Below are 17,030 nucleotides of genomic sequence, written 5' to 3'. Positions count from 1 at the left end.
TATATGGTATGTATAATATATCACTATGAACAAAAATTGCAATATGAAATTTTGAATTCTAGCATTGGCCCATATAATAAACTCTCAGTCACTTATATCACCATAAATGGATTTCATCAAAATTTATTTTGAATATAATAAGTGGTTCTGTGATTTGTTATCAAAAAAAAAAAAAAGTGGTTCTGTGATGAATCAATTACGAATGAAGGACTTATTTTGATGGCTTTTACAGAATTTGCCATTTTATCAAAAAAATTTGAAAATTGCCATTTTCTTGTAAACAAAAACACAAATTTACATATAATGCTTGGGTTTGTTAAGTTCCAGTTTTTTGTAAGGTATAGTTTTTGTTATAAAGTATATGTTTTATGAAATTATTTTTCCAAATTTTTAGTTTTTAAAAATGGCAAAAATGGCAAATTTGAAAGAATGTTGAGAAAATGGCAATTTTGAAAAATGGTCGAGCAAAAATGACTTTTTAGATAATAATCCCGTTCTGTGATGGCTCATAAACGCATCTTAGTTATGTTTTAGACAAAACAGTGGTCCAAACGAAAATTGTCACACCATGCATGTCCCATGAAACATTTTTTTACGTTTTCGTAACCGTTAACCAAATATTTCATAAAATACTCTCAACAAAAAAATAATTTATTTACAGTTGTTATTAAAAATAAAATATATTATTGTAGAGAAGAATCATCTTCTCCAAACAATCACTAAACGCCATTTGCTTAGCTTTTTTCCCTCTTTTTGATTTTTCTTCCCAACACGTCACCTCTATCTCTTCTCACCGGAAAAGTCTTCACCTTTCACCGGCGGATGTTCACATGAACGGCACAACATCATCAATCAACTTCTTAACCTCCGACGATGACGCGTCGGCGGCTATGGAAGCTTTCATCGGAACAAACCACCACTCATCTCTCTTTCCTCCACCGCCACAACCACCACCACCACCTTCTTTTCCTCAAACTCAATTCAACGAAGATACTCTTCAACAACGTCTCCAAGCTTTAATCGAATCCGCCGGGGAAAACTGGACTTACGCTATCTTCTGGCAGATCTCACACGACTTTGATTCATCCACCGGAGACAACACTGTAATCCTCGGCTGGGGAGATGGATACTACAAAGGAGAAGAAGACAAAGAGAAGAAGAAGAACAACACGAACACGGCGGAGCAAGAGCATCGGAAAAGAGTAATCCGTGAGCTTAATTCGTTAATCTCCGGCGGAATTGGAGTTTCCGATGAATCAAACGATGAAGAAGTAACAGATACTGAATGGTTCTTCTTAGTTTCGATGACTCAAAGCTTCGTTAACGGTGTTGGACTTCCCGGAGAATCTTTCTTAAACTCTCGTGTGATTTGGTTATCTGGGTCGGGTTCTTTAACCGGGTCGGGTTGTGAAAGAGCGGGTCAAGGTCAGATTTACGGGTTAAAGACGATGGTGTGTATCGCGACGCAAAACGGCGTCGTTGAGCTTGGTTCGTCGGAAGTTATAAGTCAAAGCTCAGATCTGATGGATAAAGTTAATAACTTGTTTAATTTCAACAACGGTGGTAGTGGTAACAATGGTGGTGAAGCTTCTTCTTGGGGTTTTAATCTGAATCCAGATCAAGGAGAGAATGATCCAGCTTTGTGGATTAGTGAACCGACGAACACCGGAATCGAATCTCCGGCGAGGGTTAATAATGGTAATAACTCGAATTCTAATTCTAAGTCTGATTCTCATCAAATTTCGAAGCTTGATAAGAATGATATTAGCTCTGTGGAGAATCAGAATCGTCAAAGTTCTTGTCTTGTTGAGAGAGATTTGAATTTCTCGAGTTCTGGGTTGAATCAAAATGGGAACTTTCAAGGTGGGTTGTTGAAATCGAATGAGACTTTGAGTTTCTGTGGTAACGAGAGTAGCAAGAAGAGGTCTCCGGTTTCGAAAGGGAGTAATAATGATGAAGGGATGCTTTCTTTTAGTACTGTGGTTCGTTCCGCTGCGAAATCGGTTGATTCGGATCATTCTGATCTTGAAGCATCGGTTGTTAAGGAAGCGATTGTTGTTGAGCCACCGGAGAAGAAGCCGAGGAAACGGGGGAGGAAACCGGCGAATGGGAGAGAAGAGCCGTTGAATCATGTTGAAGCGGAGAGGCAGAGAAGAGAGAAGTTAAACCAGAGATTTTATTCTTTGAGAGCTGTGGTTCCTAATGTTTCGAAGATGGATAAAGCTTCTCTTCTCGGAGATGCTATTTCGTATATCAATGAGCTTAAGTCGAAGCTGCAACAAGCGGAATCTGATAAAGAAGAGATTCAGAAGAAGCTAGATGGGATGAGCAAGGAAGGAAATAATGGGAAAGGTGGCGGGTCGAGGGCGAAAGAACGGAAAAGTTCGAATCAAGATTCTACGGCGAGTTCTATAGAAATGGAGATTGATGTGAAGATCATAGGTTGGGATGTGATGATACGTGTACAATGCAGCAAGAAGGATCATCCTGGGGCTAGGTTCATGGAAGCGCTTAAGGAATTGGATTTGGAAGTGAATCACGCGAGTTTATCCGTTGTGAATGATTTGATGATTCAACAAGCTACCGTGAAGATGGGGAGCCAGTTTTTCAATCATGACCAGCTTAAAGTTGCTTTAATGACGAAAGTCGGAGAAAACTATTGAACAAAGTCGGCATGTTAAAGAGATGAAACTAGTGTTTTCATCGATCGAATTTAGCGGGTAAATGTATGGTCTTTTGTAAGTAGTAAGTACTCATTTTGCATCACTCGCTTCATGTTGTTAAATGTTGTTGTTCATTAGGAGAACTTGATTAGTTCTTAGCTTAGTGTTATCATAAGCCTTAAGTGAGAACGAAGTTGGAGACGAGACCAGAGAGAGTTAGTAATATAATAAAATCTTTGGTTGTACTTGTATGTAAATTATATTGAAGTTTTTTGGTTCTATGATTGAAATTTTGTCAATTAAGAATCACTTATCACTTTTGAGTTAGTTTGTAACTTTTATATAACATAAAAGTCCAAATTTATGAACTGTAGTGTACAAAAAGCTGAGGAAAATAAGTGGTCGTAAATGGATTTTGCAGGTTAGTGCTCTTATCTTTGTGAGGGGATATGAGGAAACTGTTTATAATGCCAAAAATGTGGAGACATGTGTTATTTGTTTTTTGTATACTAAGTAAAAGAAAGTAAAGTTTAAACAAAGATTTGTTAGTTTTAAGTAATGAGTAGGAAGTCTTTTAGTGCCTATCTTATCTTATCTTATGTGTGAGTTCGAGTATATCTTTATGTTTAGAGAGCCGTGTGATCTACCCTATGTTTCTTATAGTCTTGAGTACATTCTAAAGACTAGTCGTAAGTATTTTAGTAAAGTTTGGTTTAAAATTCATCGACATATATAAGGCGAAAATCAAGATTTTTATAAAGTTTGGACCGGAGTTTGTAGTTTAATTAGTTGGTGTTAGTACCGACACCGTATCACAATTCGATTTTTTTTTTTTTTGACGTCGAGATTTATTATTTATTGCAAATTATGAGAACTGTTACATAGACGATTCTACAACGGACAATTCCTTCCGACCCTTATTAGATCCACAACAGACGATATTTCCTTCTGCATGCTCTTGACGGACACCTTCAATGATCTACGACCTGACGACACTTCTCTCTCTGCGTAGAATCTTGGCGAACGGCTATAATTGTACTTCGCTGGAGATCTCCTGCACACTTGCCTCCTTTAATATGCAAATTTATTAATAAATCGCAATATCTGGGACTCGAACCCCATACCTCTTGGTGTAGAAGCATTAATTAACTCTTGGTCAACCAATGGGCTAAGGGGCTTCCACCACAATTCGAATTTAAAGGGGGTGTTATTGGTTTATTAATTTGTAAATCCATATAGAATTTAAAAATTTCTATTAATTATGAAATCAAGATATATGGATTTTGAAATAACATGTGTTTACCCATGGATTTGAATCCTTCTATTTTTATCTTTCAATTCCATTCAAATCCATTTAAATCATAATTTGGATTCTCAAATCCAAAAACAAATGACTAAACGAATAACATAGGATTTTAACTAGTATTTATAAATCATATAACCAATAACACATGATTTTAATTAAGATTTTAAAATCAATGATTGAATAACAAATGGTTTTTGTTTGGATTTCTAATTCCTTATAAATCCATGATCCAATAACCCCTCCTAAATCTCAAATTTTTGTTTAAATTAAAAATGTGAAGACATTTGATTTTATGCAAACATGAACTACTTTTCTCCATCATTGATGAGTTCTAATTAAAAAACCACCAACTTAAGTTTTTTTTTTTTTTTGCAATATATGAAAAATACTTTTCATGTAGTACCATAAAGTTGACCCCTCTTTAAAGGATGTTAGGAAATAATAGCCATCTTTCATCTATCTTTGGCTATCTATATTAAATAGTTCACTCAATTCGTTCACACTATAATTTTGTAATGAATTTATGACTACAATATATTGTTAATTCTTACAAAATTTGTCTTTAATTAACCAACGACCAAAGACATAAAACTCTCTCGTTTCTATGAAGTTAATAGTTGTTAAATTAACGTGTGAGGCCATATGTCTACTTACACAACAACGTATGTGTTACCCAAAATCGAATTTACAAATATACACTTTTCACTAAAATTAGATTAGTTTTCGTTAGTCTTTACTAAAATAAAACAAGAAACATATTTACTAACTAAATAAAACCGAAGTCTCTCTTTCTTCTTCCTTGTCTCTCTCTCTCTCGTTATTGATCTCCATTGTCGTAAGGAGATCATAAAAAGGCCATGAGCCTAAATTGTCTAACATGTCAAGCCCTTCCACGAACAGATTCCAACAAAAATGTTGATCTCTCCGGTCCTGGACCACCAAAGGTCGAGATTAACCATGTTCTAGGTAAAACATGTTGTGTAGATCCTATTGGTGGAAGAAATTGGTCAGGGAATTTGAGTCCTAGGATCTATGAGAAGATTGGACGGTCAGGATCGTCTTTAGCCCATAAGATGAAGAAGGTGAAAAAGATTCATCACATTAGGCTAAGTGGTCCTGTTGGTGCTAGCCCTAGCAATGGACCGACCCGGCCCGAACAACCAAAGCTTGTAAGGAGCACTGGAGTCCGAAGGAATTGGAGTTTTGAGAATTTGAGAGATCAAGGATTAATAGAAGAAAAAAGGAAGATTAACATATGATCATGATTGATCATGATTCTGAGATTTTATATGAATGTTTAAGATGACATATATCATCGATTGGAAGAAAGGATAAAGTTGATTACATATAGTTTCAAATCCAGAGTCGTGATTACATAAATCGTGATAGAATATGTGAGATATATAATAGTATTATTTGGCGGAAAAAATGTTTCCATTTATTTATTACTTGTCACGTTTAATTTGTTCTCTTTGAATATCTGTTTTTGTGTTTCTTTTTTCTTTGAATGAAAAAATACGTTTTCATTGAACGTGTTTTGTTTCTTTCGTATACACGAGAGACTATCCTTATCGGTGTGGTATACTATTCCTTCTTAATAGTCAAATTGCAAGTGAAATAAAGTTTTTGTTATCGTTAAGAAACCTATCAACTAACAAAGCAACAAAAATTAATCATAAGAGAAAACAACAATGCTTATCTCTAATTCTCTATGAGTATCGACTTAAAGTCAAGATTATTATCATTACAATTGGGCCTACTTTTCGTACTGCGTAATTCCGAAATAATAATGCAGAAAATTGACATGGCAGATTTCGTTTTCTAATCGTCTTGAGAGATACTTTTGTGGTATAGCTTATCTTTTTTCTTTCGATATACTAATTGCTTCGATTGGTAATTCCTTATCGTTTTCATACAGGGTATATCGTTGTGGTATGTATAGGATGTACCAATTTAATAATTGATATGTTGCGTTTTTTTTATGTCTTTTGTCCCTTGTTTAACTTTTGTTTTGGATGGGAGGAAAAAAAAAAAAAAAAATCTTTCGTTTTGGATGGTTTGTCGTGTCGAAGTCTGTTTTTTGTGTCATTTCGGTCGTGTCTTGAGTCTTGTACATGTTCTAAGTGCTTATGAGGAATTTAAATGTTTTCGAGGGTTAATTGGCTTGTTCGGGCCAAGAATGTTCCAGAGAATGAGTAGACAAGACAAGGCAAGCTCATTGACAATTACTTTAATATATTAAATATTTTTTTAATAATTTTGAACCAATAATAATTTGAAACAATTAATCTTTTTCAATCATTACATCTTGAAATTTACGATTTATTAAAATTTATTAATAAAATAAAGAAAAAATTTTAAAAATTAATTTTTGTAAAACAACAAAAAAAAACTAGAACATCAATTTTTTAAGATCGGAAAAAATATTATTTACTGTTTTCTATGTTCGCTAAAAATCTGTATCGTTTTGTATAACCTGTAAGTAAGACTCAATATCTCATCCATATCTACTACTAAACTAGTTGGATCCGATCTATCGTTTATTTGTATATTCGACTAGATTTTATACGTTCACGGGCAATATTTTCAACAGTTTAATACTATTACCAACTTGTACATTAAACACTATTACAATTTTCAACGATAAGACACTAAACACGTGTTATCATCTGATTTAATTGTAACGTATGAATCGTACTAAAACCATGGTATAAAAAATACGACTCCTAAATAAACAACTTTAGTCATATTATAAACACTAATCCTCAACTTGTTTATGCATGTATCCTAATTAAATCCACTTGTTGGTTTTCCAACTAGTAAAAATCGAATAGTAGTTATCAGAAACTAGTATTAAATCAACTTAAATTGAGAGACAAAAAGAGACAAAAAAAGTCAAAGTTTCCTTTTTAAAGCCTCTTGTTTTGTTTTTCTTCTTCTCTTGTTTCTTCTTTTCCAATCTTCATTTTTCCAGTCAAATTCAGAAAACGCGTAAGTTCTCTTTCTCGTTAAAAGGGTTTGTTACAAAACCCTTAAATTTTACTTGTTTTAAAGATATTCTTGGTTTAAATCAGTAACCAAAGAACTATAATTTCCTAAAAGATTTTAACTCTTTGTGGTTTCTGTACTATTTACCTCCCAAGATTTAGATTTGCTCTATTTTTGTTTGTTTGTTTCAGGTTTAATAATGGATGATCAGAGAAATCGTGTTAATGATTATCATAATAATGATCATCATCATTATCTAGGTGTGAATAAGATGGGAAAAAACATCCGTAAAGATCCATCAAACCAGCAAAATCAACAACAAAACCCTCAAGCTTTGGTTTACAACATCAACAAAACCGATTTCAGATCCATCGTTCAACAGTTAACCGGACTTGGTTCAACTTCTTCCGTCAATCCTCCGCAAGCAAACCCACCAAAACCTCCAAATTCACGGTTGGTTAAAGTTAGACCGGCTCCTTTGACCCAACTCAACCATCCTCCACCTCCACCTCCACCTCCGGTTCAATCGGTTCCAATTGCATCTGAACCGGTTCAGCCTGTTAACCAAGTTTCGGTTAACCCGGCCGAATCTCCCATCTCCGCTTATATGCGTTACCTAATCGAATCAAGCCCTGTTGGAAACCGAGCGCAGCCACAAAACCAAAATCCGGTTCAACCATCAACCGGTTTATTTCCGTCACATCAAACCGGTCCTAATCCAATGTCATTCCAGTCTCCAGCTTCACAGTTTGTTTTGTCACCGCAGCCAAGATCGCCATTTCCATTGTTCTCACCAAATTTCGCGTTCTCGCCGCGGTTTTTAGGCGGTACTGAATCGCTACCACCGCCATCACCCGGTTTTTTCTTCCCATTGCTCAGTCCATTATGGAAAAATCAATAGCTAATTAGTAGTAGTATATTAATAATCCTTTAATTAATGGATTAAGGGTTCCAAGTTGTATGCACTTTGTAACTTGAAATAGAAAGAAGTTTGCTCATTTCATTTCTGTATTTGAATGTTGATAAACTAGATAGATACGATATCAAGATCATTCAACATCAATGTGTTACTTGTTTTTTGTTTGGTCTTTAGTTTGAAAAGTATGCGAGTCTTAATTATTATTGACTTATATCAAAATTACTCAATACAACTCTTTACTTATTTTGTTATTATTGTTGAATTCTTTTTTTTTTCTTTAACGTCAAATCGTAATCTTAAATTTTTTTGATACAAATTGCTATTTGTGTCAAAATTCCGTTTTCGTTATATGTTTTCAGTTTTGCCAATTTTGATTTCATGAATTTGGTGTCAGTCACGATTGTGTGGTTTCATTATATCTAAACGCAAACTATGAAATGTTGTCATTATGAATCGATTTCGTTCATTAAATATCGGTGATTCAACTTATCATGAAACCAAACGATTCAAGTGTAGTTTCTTCATGATGGTTTTCATGTTTGGCATAGCACAAAATGTGCTTCCTCCCGCATGGCGCATGAGCAACCAAGCGTATGGAATCACGTAAAAAGCATAAGTGACAAAATGTTCATATACATGTCTGAATTCGTAGAACCTGATAGACGCATCTACTCCTAATAACATGTACCAAGCTTGCTAACTTCGTTAGAACCATAATCATTCGTTTGAATAAAACTTTCAAGTGGCAAAGGCATCCGACATATGTGACATGACAGTTGAAGCCTTGAAGGGAAGATGAATCCAACATATCATACTCAATCATAAGATAACATCACAAAACTACCTTAGAAAGGTATTCTTTTTTTCTTTTTTTTTTTTTGTAACACCTTTAGGAAGTTTATAATTAAATGGAATATTAGATAGATTTTCAATAACTTTAGGTACCCCATTGTCATAATTAAACCAAAAAGAAGTTTTGATGTTAATCATTAAAGTCGTGGTGCTGAAAAATCCTCTCTTTTAATTGGTTCACCATCGTTAAAGTCCGGAGCCTTTGATTTCATTTTTTTATCCTCCAATCAAATAAAACTCAAAATTAACCTTCTGACTTTATTTATTAACCAAGTTGGCAACTTGTAGTACCCCACTAGATTTGTCCCTTTCCCTAATGGAATAAAACTAGAAGCATCTTCAGGAGTTCCTCACTTTTCTGCTTCAATTACTAAATACAATCAATTACAGTACTTTATAGAATAAATAGATAAAACCGAAACTAATCATTATATTTTACGACTAGTTTCTGAATTATATTTAATAATATACCATTTTACAATATGTTACAGCAACTTTTTTGGGTATAAATGGCGTTTTTAGATAGATTACTAGAAAACATTTAGTTACTCAACTACTAAAATATTTTCATGCAACAACCAAGTTAGAAAAATGAAAACTAAATAAGCATATAATTTTTGTCCAAAAAAAAAAAAAAGCATATAATTAATGTGCACACAAAAAAAAACATATACTACAAAAGAATAGTACTAGGGGTCTGCAAATTATGGTGGCTCCCTCAATTGCCAGAAATATATAAAAAGGAGTGGCTCCCATAATTTGTCACCGTCTAACCATATTTGAGAAAATAGATTTATGTAACAAATGTATATTTTTTTGTCGGCTGTAACAAAATTATTTTAAGTGTTGCCTCATAATGGATCATCCACTTTAGAGTCTCCAATAATCCATCATTAGATAATGTAATAAATTAAAAATAATATAATCATACTTAGCTTCCTCAAAATTTGTAATATCACTAACGGAGATTTTCGTCTTTCAAAGCCTTTTCCTTTTCAAATGCCCAACTCCTCTCTGTTCTAATACTAATTAGTTTTTAGAATGTAGTAAATCTTGTTAGAGCGAGAAAAAAGAAAAGAAATTAGCAAAACATATAACATTTTTTTACAACGAAATTATATATGAAAAAATAAAATAATCATTGAATCAAAAGAATATAACGAAACGAAATAAATGATTCTTTTAGTCATAAACAATGGAAACAACTAATTTTACCAGTTTTCAGATTGTCAACATTGACTTTTAGTAATGATATTAACCATTTTACGGGTTTCTATTTTATTTTATCTTAGTGTCCCATTGGTAACACAAGATTTTATAAAATTTTGAATTGTTAGCTAGAGCGATAAGTTTTTTATAAATAGTTAAAGAGTGTAAATGGTAACATGAAAAAAATATTCAGCCAGATTCAGCCAGATTCAGGAATTCCGCAGTTACCATTTGCATAAAACTAAATTCAGCCAGATTCAACAGTTTTTCCAACATCAACAGATACATAGTATGTTCATTTCAGATAAAAATTTGGATTATAGCGATTCACAACTCGAATTAAAATATTTTTGGCTATTAAAAATTACACATCAAATTTATATTTTAAAATAAGTTAGATCATACAAATACGATATATGAATAATTCATACACATAAAATCATTATCAGAATAGACAAGAGACATATTTATGTTTAGATATCTATAGATAATTTTAGATAATTTTAATAAATTTTAGATACTTAAATATAATTTTCCAAATTTTTGCAAAAATAACTCATACTTATGCTAAAATAATATTTAAAATATCAAATTAAAAAAAATTGTTAATCATCCTAATCATATTAAGGATTTAAACTACTAGAGAACAATGAAAAATCAATAAGATAATCTATACTATATTATCATGTTTATTTTTAAATTAATTTTTCAATAAAACTTTGACAAAGCTTTCTATTAATTAATTATATCTTTTTAATAGTTCAAAAATTAGATTTGGAAGAACAACTCAATTTTGCTAAAAAGATATTAATTCTAGTATTTATTTATTGGTATAAGAGTTAATTAGACAATTAGATAATTTTATCTATTTTATTTAGATATTTTTCTTTAGTTATTCTATTAATATTCGTAATTATTTGACGATATTTCAGTTAAAGTCTTAATTATTTCAACAGATTCTGCTGAAAAACACCAAAAAATTCAGCTAGATTCAGCGGTTACCATTTGAAAATGTAAAAATTCAGCCAGATTCAGCTAAAAATCACTAAAAATTCAGCCAGATTCAGCAATTCAGCCGGATTCAGCCAGATTCTTCGGTTACCATTTAGACCCTAAACTGTACAATATAGTGGTTTGAGAAAACTCTACAAAAAAAAACTGAGAGTATATTTTTTGTATCGCTTTATTTGATATCGCTTTTGTGATTGCTAAATTTAAAAATTGTATACTTTGTAACGTTTTTTTTTTTTTTTTTTTTTACTTTGTAACGTTGTAAGTTGTAACCAATCAATACCATGAAAAGTTACTACACACTTACTATTTTTTTTTTAAATAAGCTACGAAAAAGACAAATATACATATATCAGTTCTAAGCAGATCATATATTTTCCCATATCCCATCTGACCTAGAAATGAAGCTATTCCATAACTCATTTAAAATACAAAAATTGAATAAAAGAAAATAAAATTAACTTATAAAATACAAGCTATACAACATTTAAAGAAAACTAACAGAAAATTTATCTTGTCAACCAAATTAATAATTAAACGAATTACTATAATTAGTATGTTATCATTCCTAAATCCATGATATCTATAACAAGTAAGCTACTCCCTCTATTTCTAGAGATTTCACATATTTTAAGAAACAATCATTGTTTAATTATTTATTTTTATTAAACACTTTTTAATAAACTATGAACCAATAGTAATCTGAAACAGATAATCATTACGTCTTGAAATCTACGATTTATTAATATCAATTAATTAAAAATAAAAACAAATGTAAAAAATTAATTTTTGTGGAACAAACCTACAACACTAGAACATCAAACTTTTAGGAATAGAGGGAGTATTAGATTTAACTTTTCTAAAACATTCCAATTATCTAGGAGAGACTGAATTCAAAAGAAAAAAAAAAACATAACCATAAATCAAACGAGGAAATTACAATTCAAGAAAAAAAAAAAAAACATATTACAAATCAAAATAAAATTAAAAATCCCCCAATTGTTTTTTTTTTTTTACTTCACCTGAGAAGAAGAAGAGTTTCTTCCTCCGTCACCGGCGTTGTTGTTGTTCCGATTCATAGCTTCAGTGATCGAAGCAAGTTTCTGAAGATTCAATCTAATAACCGTATCAGCAAACAATCTCGTATCTTCCTCCGAATTACCTTCCGGTACATCAACAACGTACGATTCCAAAACAACGGTCCAGATCCGATCTTCTTTCTCAAATCTATGAACCGTCGTCACCGATTTATAATTCCTCAGCCTATGTTCACCACCGGTGATACTAAACCCAGTCACTCTCCGATCATCGTCCAACAGATCTAATCTCTCTCTCGATGTATTCGCCGGAAGTCCACTTATCACGTTCACGTCGCGCGTGCATCCCACTCGCATCTCGAAACCTTCCTTCACGAAACAGCTTTTGATGAAGTGTTTGTAAATCTGTGGTCGATCGAATCTTCTCACGACGGACCAGACTGTTTCCGGCGGCGCGTGGATTCGCTGAGCTAAGAGAGATGAGCAACGGCCGTGACCGAGTTGGTATGTGTGGAACTCGGCGATTGATTGGGAGAGTGAGGTGAATTCGTCTTGAGTTAACTCGGAAGGCATCGTTTGGTGATGGAGAGTTGAGATTCTCTGGTTGTTCTCTTCTTCTTCGTTTACTTGTGAGGACTCTGAATTCGCCATTGATGTCGTTGAAAGAGAGAAAGTTGAAATTTGAAGGAGGAAGAAAGAGAAGAAGGGTAGATTTGGAATTTAATAGAGTTGAGTTTTTATTTTTTTTTAATGGCTACCACATAAATGTCATTAGGCACTGAATCTTTCTACTTTTAGTTGATTATTACTATTTTTGTTGAAACGTACATCAAAATTAGTAACTATTACAAAATTATGTACACTTTTGTAGAGTCTAAAATAATACTACAAGAATTTATATATTCGTTCAAAATAATACATAGATTTATTTTTTTTGGATTTTAAAAATCCGATTTAACGTACAATAAACACTGTTTAGTTAGACTTATCATTTTATTCTTTTATATTCGTATTGAATGTATAAGTCAAAATTATCTCTATCCAAAAAAAAAAGTATAAGTCCAAATTATATATGTGATGCTAATTAAAAATATATTATTATACCGATTATTCAACATTTTAAAATAGAATACATCATTTATCATATTCTTCATGAATTCTTAGTTTGGTAATTATATTACTAATGAAAATTGGTCAACACGAACTGCAATTAAGTTATAGAATTAAAAAATTATGTAGGGGCGTCGAAATATTTATTTTTATTTGTTTGGTTGGCAACCGTTGAAAATATAATTATTCGAATGCATTTAAAGGTTAGCTATTAAGCCTTTCTGCGTGAAGCTATTATCCCTTATATATTAATTGAGAAGCAATTTTAAAAAATAACCTTATTTTTGATTAACAAAAATGCCATGTGACGTGTCGTTCTCACAAAACTTTTCAATCCGTTTAAACCGATCATTTATTAAAATATTTATAGATTTTGTCAATAGTTTTACTTATATTTATTTTCCTACTTAATTTCTATTAAAACAAAAATATAATTAAAATATGAAATTAAGATATTCTAATCTATACAAAATGGACTACCTAATATTTTGTATATTGACTAATATACCAAGATATATATCATAAATTATGATAAACATAAACATTAATACATAAATAAAAATTTTATTAATCTTGATAATCATTAATATACCACAGTTTGATTTATCTAATAATATAAAAATCGAAAATCTTCAATATCATCAATACATGAAAATTGGTTAATAATAGTTTTGTCCCGCACATAGTGCGGGTTGTTAGCCAATTACTGTACTCTATAACTCTCAATTTCTCTAGGGACTAAATTTAGTCTGGTTTAAACTAAATAATTGTAATGATTAAAACAATTTTCAGTAAAATATAAAAAAAAAAATCATATTACTTAGTTTAGAGAATTTTTTATCAAGTGATAATTAAATGTGGGCACGAAGCCTCCGTGTATACATTTACTAGTTTTGGCTATGTTTATTTATTCTGCAACCGAATCTGCAAATCCTTTTTTTCTCTTATTACCTTGACTTTTGTTTTTTTTTTTGTATTTCAATTTTTTCTTATACACGAATCATTACGTTAAGTATATATATTTTTTTACAAAGATAATAATGTATAGACAAAAAAAAATGAAGATAAATAATTGGGGTACATAAGAAATATACTGTAGGTACAAGTTATAAACCATAAAAAGTAGTCTCCAGCTGTTTTTTTTTTTTTGGCGCCTTGTAGACATTTAATTTTAATGTCTATATGTGTATATACGTGCACGGTTCAATACAAATACACTTATATCAAATTTGATGATTAATATTTAATATATTAATTTAATTTGAATGTTATTTTCATGTAGTTTAGTTTGATCAATTCCATATCGTTTTTTCCCTAATGTGTGCGTATCTCAGATTTATATCATATACCTTTTTGCAGTATGTATTTTCTGGTTTTAGATTTTTTTTTTTTGTAAACAGTGTTTACGAATGAATCAACATTTTAAAATTGTACGGATATTCGAAGTAGTTTAGAAAATTAGATCTCGTTTCCTCATAATTTATTGAAAGTTGACTTTTTCGTTATAAAAAGCATATATTTATGGAACATTATTTTTCTATACATCCTACTATTTTAAAACTTTAATATCAATATGATTATAATTTTTTTTAGTTTAAATATCAAGGGTGTAAAACGATGCTAATATTTTCACTAATCATTACAATTTCTCTAAAAATTGTATCATTACGCTATATTAATTTGTTCTTTTATTTAAAATTTTAAATGAAAAGGAGAATAGTACTCTGGCAGTGGCAGACAATGAAATGGAGCTGACAAAAAAAAAAATTCATAATTAAAATTTTAAATGTTACCTTTTCCTAAAGTTAAAGTTAGAAAATAATTCATATATTTATGAATATATAGGTTGCTATATATTCTTTAAGCATTATAGAGATAATAAAAGTATCAAAAGTCTGTTTGGTGGAATAATAATTTTGATTCTGATCATTGCGAATTTTTTTATTCTTAAATCTGGTTTGAAAGAATTTTCAAATATAATATTTTCAAGACTCCACTGAGGCACTGACCAAGTTATAATGGAATATACATTGATAAGAAAATAAAAAGGATAAAAGTAGTGGAATATACAGTTATACATATCTCTACATCCACACATTTGTATTTTTTGGAGGGTAGTTGCTTTATAGTACATGATGTACTGTACATCCTAAAAGTTAATATGACAACAAATTTTTTTATTATTGTATAGTACAATTTTGGCTACATTGCTATGGTTGTCAAAAAAAAAAAAAATAGTTGATGTCGACTACTTCTATATAATTGTAGTTCCTACTGCTAACTTTTTAGTTAAATTTTAGGTCTTTTAGAAAATCATGTTACGAAACTAATTAATCCATTTGTTTGTTTCAATCATGTCAAAACCCGAGCTTATCTAGTATCTATCTATATACACAAGAGTAAAAAAAAGATGTTTAAGCAATAATCGATATTAATCCTAAAGTTTGATGGGTAAAGAAAAACTTAGATTTAAACAAAAACGAAATAAATGCATAGTCCAAGGAATTTCAGATAACATAAAATTAACAGCCCAATAAGCTAAAACGAGACCATTTCTTGGGAGATTTTGTCTTCTTCTTCTTCTTTGGTTTGCAAGTTTCAGTAGCATCATTCTTCTTAGTCTTCTTATTTTTCTTCTCCAGTAATGGCTTCTCTACATTTATCTCTTCCTCTTTCTCTTCTTCAATCTTCTCCTCCATCTCCTACATTTCACAATAACATTATGAATCACAATTATGAAAAAAAATTCTGTTACAAAATATGACAAATACTTCTTCTTTTCTTTTCCTAGAAAATTTTAAACATGAAAATGAAAAATCTAGTATTCCAAATTACTTTTATGTATTTTCTAAGTTCTAATGTTAGATCCTAACAAAAATGACATAATTTCGCTCTTTAAATGCTTAGTCAAGGCTATCTAGCAATATTTGATTATTTTCTTTTTTTGGTAAGAAATATTTGATTATTTTCTTGTAATTTGTATTTGAAATATTAAACTCTTATCTATAAATAGACAACAAAATTAAATAAATATATATATGTATACCCGAGGGTCTTGTGGATGTTGTAAGGGAACATGAAAAGGATTAATGTTGCTACTGAAAATGGGCAATGTCTTTGTCAAATCTCTCTTAATCCTTTGGTTTGATGTTTCACCGGACCCTCCAGTTGAAGTAGAAGATGCACTGCTCGATTCCAATTCCAAACATATCTTTTAAACATCACACAAATGAAAACCTCTTAAAACCTTATTATACAAAAACCCTTGAAACATTACACTTATTTTAAAAGAAAACTGATCAAACCATACCTGAAAAAGTCTGGTTTCCAAAGCCGCGATTCGATCTAGTAATGATCCTTTGAAATACGCTTCTCTGATCGCCGTGCCTCTATCGATCAATCCACGTGTGGTAGACGCGCTTTCCTCTTTCCATTTCGGAATCGGAAGGTTTTGTTGTCTCTCTAGGTTCTTTATCTACGTAAAAACCAAAAAAAAAAACACTCGAGTAAATTCATCAAATTAGTAAAGTATGTGTTCTTAACTTAGAAACCAAAGATAAACAAAACAATTTACAACGAAATCCAAGTGTTCAAGCCTAGAGAGCATAGGCAAAGAAGAGAGTGAATGTCTTTGTTGCTCAATCGTCTCCATAAGACTTGTGATTATTGTTTCTCTAACTTGTGATATTAATTTTTTGGTTTATATAGTGATAAAAAGTTTTATAAATAATTAAAAAATGTAAAACGATAAAAGAAAAAGCAGTTGAGTTCCCTCCTTTTTTTCCTGTTGACATTCTCTACTTGTGCAGAGTCATACGCTAGTTTGTTATTTAATTAAAACTTAACAAAATAGTCAAAATATTTAACTCCAATTTATAAACCAAAAATAGAAAAACTAAAACCCCTATATTATAAACTCTAAACCTAAAACTTCA

General features: G+C 31.1%; 5 protein-coding genes across 5 annotated transcripts; 3 read left to right on the top strand and 2 right to left on the bottom strand.

Moving 5' to 3' along the window:
- The first annotated feature begins 701 nt into the window (after positions 1 to 701).
- On the top strand, positions 702 to 2,962 carry LOC9301238 (transcription factor MYC3). The gene has a single exon (XM_002865118.2). The coding sequence runs from the start codon at positions 831 to 833 to the stop codon at positions 2,661 to 2,663; it is 1,833 nt and encodes a 610-aa protein (XP_002865164.1). The 5' UTR covers positions 702 to 830; the 3' UTR covers positions 2,664 to 2,962.
- Positions 2,963 to 4,606: 1,644 nt separating this feature from the next.
- LOC9301237 lies at positions 4,607 to 5,446 on the top strand. Its single transcript, XM_002865117.2, has one exon. The coding sequence runs from the start codon at positions 4,827 to 4,829 to the stop codon at positions 5,226 to 5,228; it is 402 nt and encodes a 133-aa protein (XP_002865163.1). The 5' UTR covers positions 4,607 to 4,826; the 3' UTR covers positions 5,229 to 5,446.
- Positions 5,447 to 6,852: 1,406 nt separating this feature from the next.
- On the top strand, positions 6,853 to 8,079 carry LOC9299467 (protein HAIKU1). Its single transcript, XM_002865116.2, has 2 exons — positions 6,853 to 6,960; positions 7,149 to 8,079. Exon 2 carries the CDS (start codon positions 7,157 to 7,159, stop codon positions 7,856 to 7,858), a length of 702 nt encoding a protein of 233 aa, XP_002865162.1. The 5' UTR covers positions 6,853 to 6,960; positions 7,149 to 7,156; the 3' UTR covers positions 7,859 to 8,079.
- A 3,693-nt stretch (positions 8,080 to 11,772) lies between these two features.
- On the bottom strand, positions 11,773 to 12,816 carry LOC9299466 (abscisic acid receptor PYL1). The gene has a single exon (XM_021015853.1). It carries the CDS (start codon positions 12,634 to 12,636, stop codon positions 11,962 to 11,964), a length of 675 nt encoding a protein of 224 aa, XP_020871512.1. The 5' UTR covers positions 12,637 to 12,816; the 3' UTR covers positions 11,773 to 11,961.
- Positions 12,817 to 15,495: 2,679 nt separating this feature from the next.
- LOC9301236 lies at positions 15,496 to 16,818 on the bottom strand. The gene is made up of 4 exons (XM_002863343.2): positions 16,670 to 16,818; positions 16,406 to 16,570; positions 16,142 to 16,306; positions 15,496 to 15,797 (listed from the first exon to the last, which is right to left on the bottom strand). Exons 1-4 carry the CDS (start codon positions 16,745 to 16,747, stop codon positions 15,618 to 15,620), a joined length of 588 nt encoding a protein of 195 aa, XP_002863389.1. The 5' UTR covers positions 16,748 to 16,818; the 3' UTR covers positions 15,496 to 15,617.
- Positions 16,819 to 17,030: the final 212 nt, after the last annotated feature.

The sequence above is a fragment of the Arabidopsis lyrata genome (genome assembly GCF_000004255.2).
Source record: "Arabidopsis lyrata subsp. lyrata unplaced genomic scaffold ARALYscaffold_8, whole genome shotgun sequence".
NCBI classification, from domain to species: Eukaryota; Viridiplantae; Streptophyta; class Magnoliopsida; order Brassicales; family Brassicaceae; genus Arabidopsis; species Arabidopsis lyrata.
Note: the sequence above shows the minus strand (reverse complement) of the source record. Positions and strands in the feature narration are given on the sequence as shown.

What these genes read in the sequence shown, in the direction of transcription:
- LOC9301238 (XM_002865118.2), top strand. Translation starts at nt 831, where the DNA reads ATGAACGGCACAACATCATCAATCAACTTCTTAACCTCCGACGATGAC.
- LOC9301237 (XM_002865117.2), top strand. Translation starts at nt 4,827, where the DNA reads ATGAGCCTAAATTGTCTAACATGTCAAGCCCTTCCACGAACAGATTCC.
- LOC9299467 (XM_002865116.2), top strand. Translation starts at nt 7,157, where the DNA reads ATGGATGATCAGAGAAATCGTGTTAATGATTATCATAATAATGATCAT.
- LOC9299466 (XM_021015853.1), bottom strand. Translation starts at nt 12,636, where the DNA reads ATGGCGAATTCAGAGTCCTCACAAGTAAACGAAGAAGAAGAGAACAAC.
- LOC9301236 (XM_002863343.2), bottom strand. Translation starts at nt 16,747, where the DNA reads ATGGAGACGATTGAGCAACAAAGACATTCACTCTCTTCTTTGCCTATG. An exon ending in TTGAACACTTGGATTTCGTT is followed by an intron (nt 16,571 to 16,669) that starts GTAAATTGTTTT and finishes GTTTTTACGTAG; the next exon opens with ATAAAGAACCTAGAGAGACA. An exon ending in AACATCCACAAGACCCTCGG is followed by an intron (nt 15,798 to 16,141) that starts GTATACATATAT and finishes TGTGAAATGTAG; the next exon opens with GAGATGGAGGAGAAGATTGA.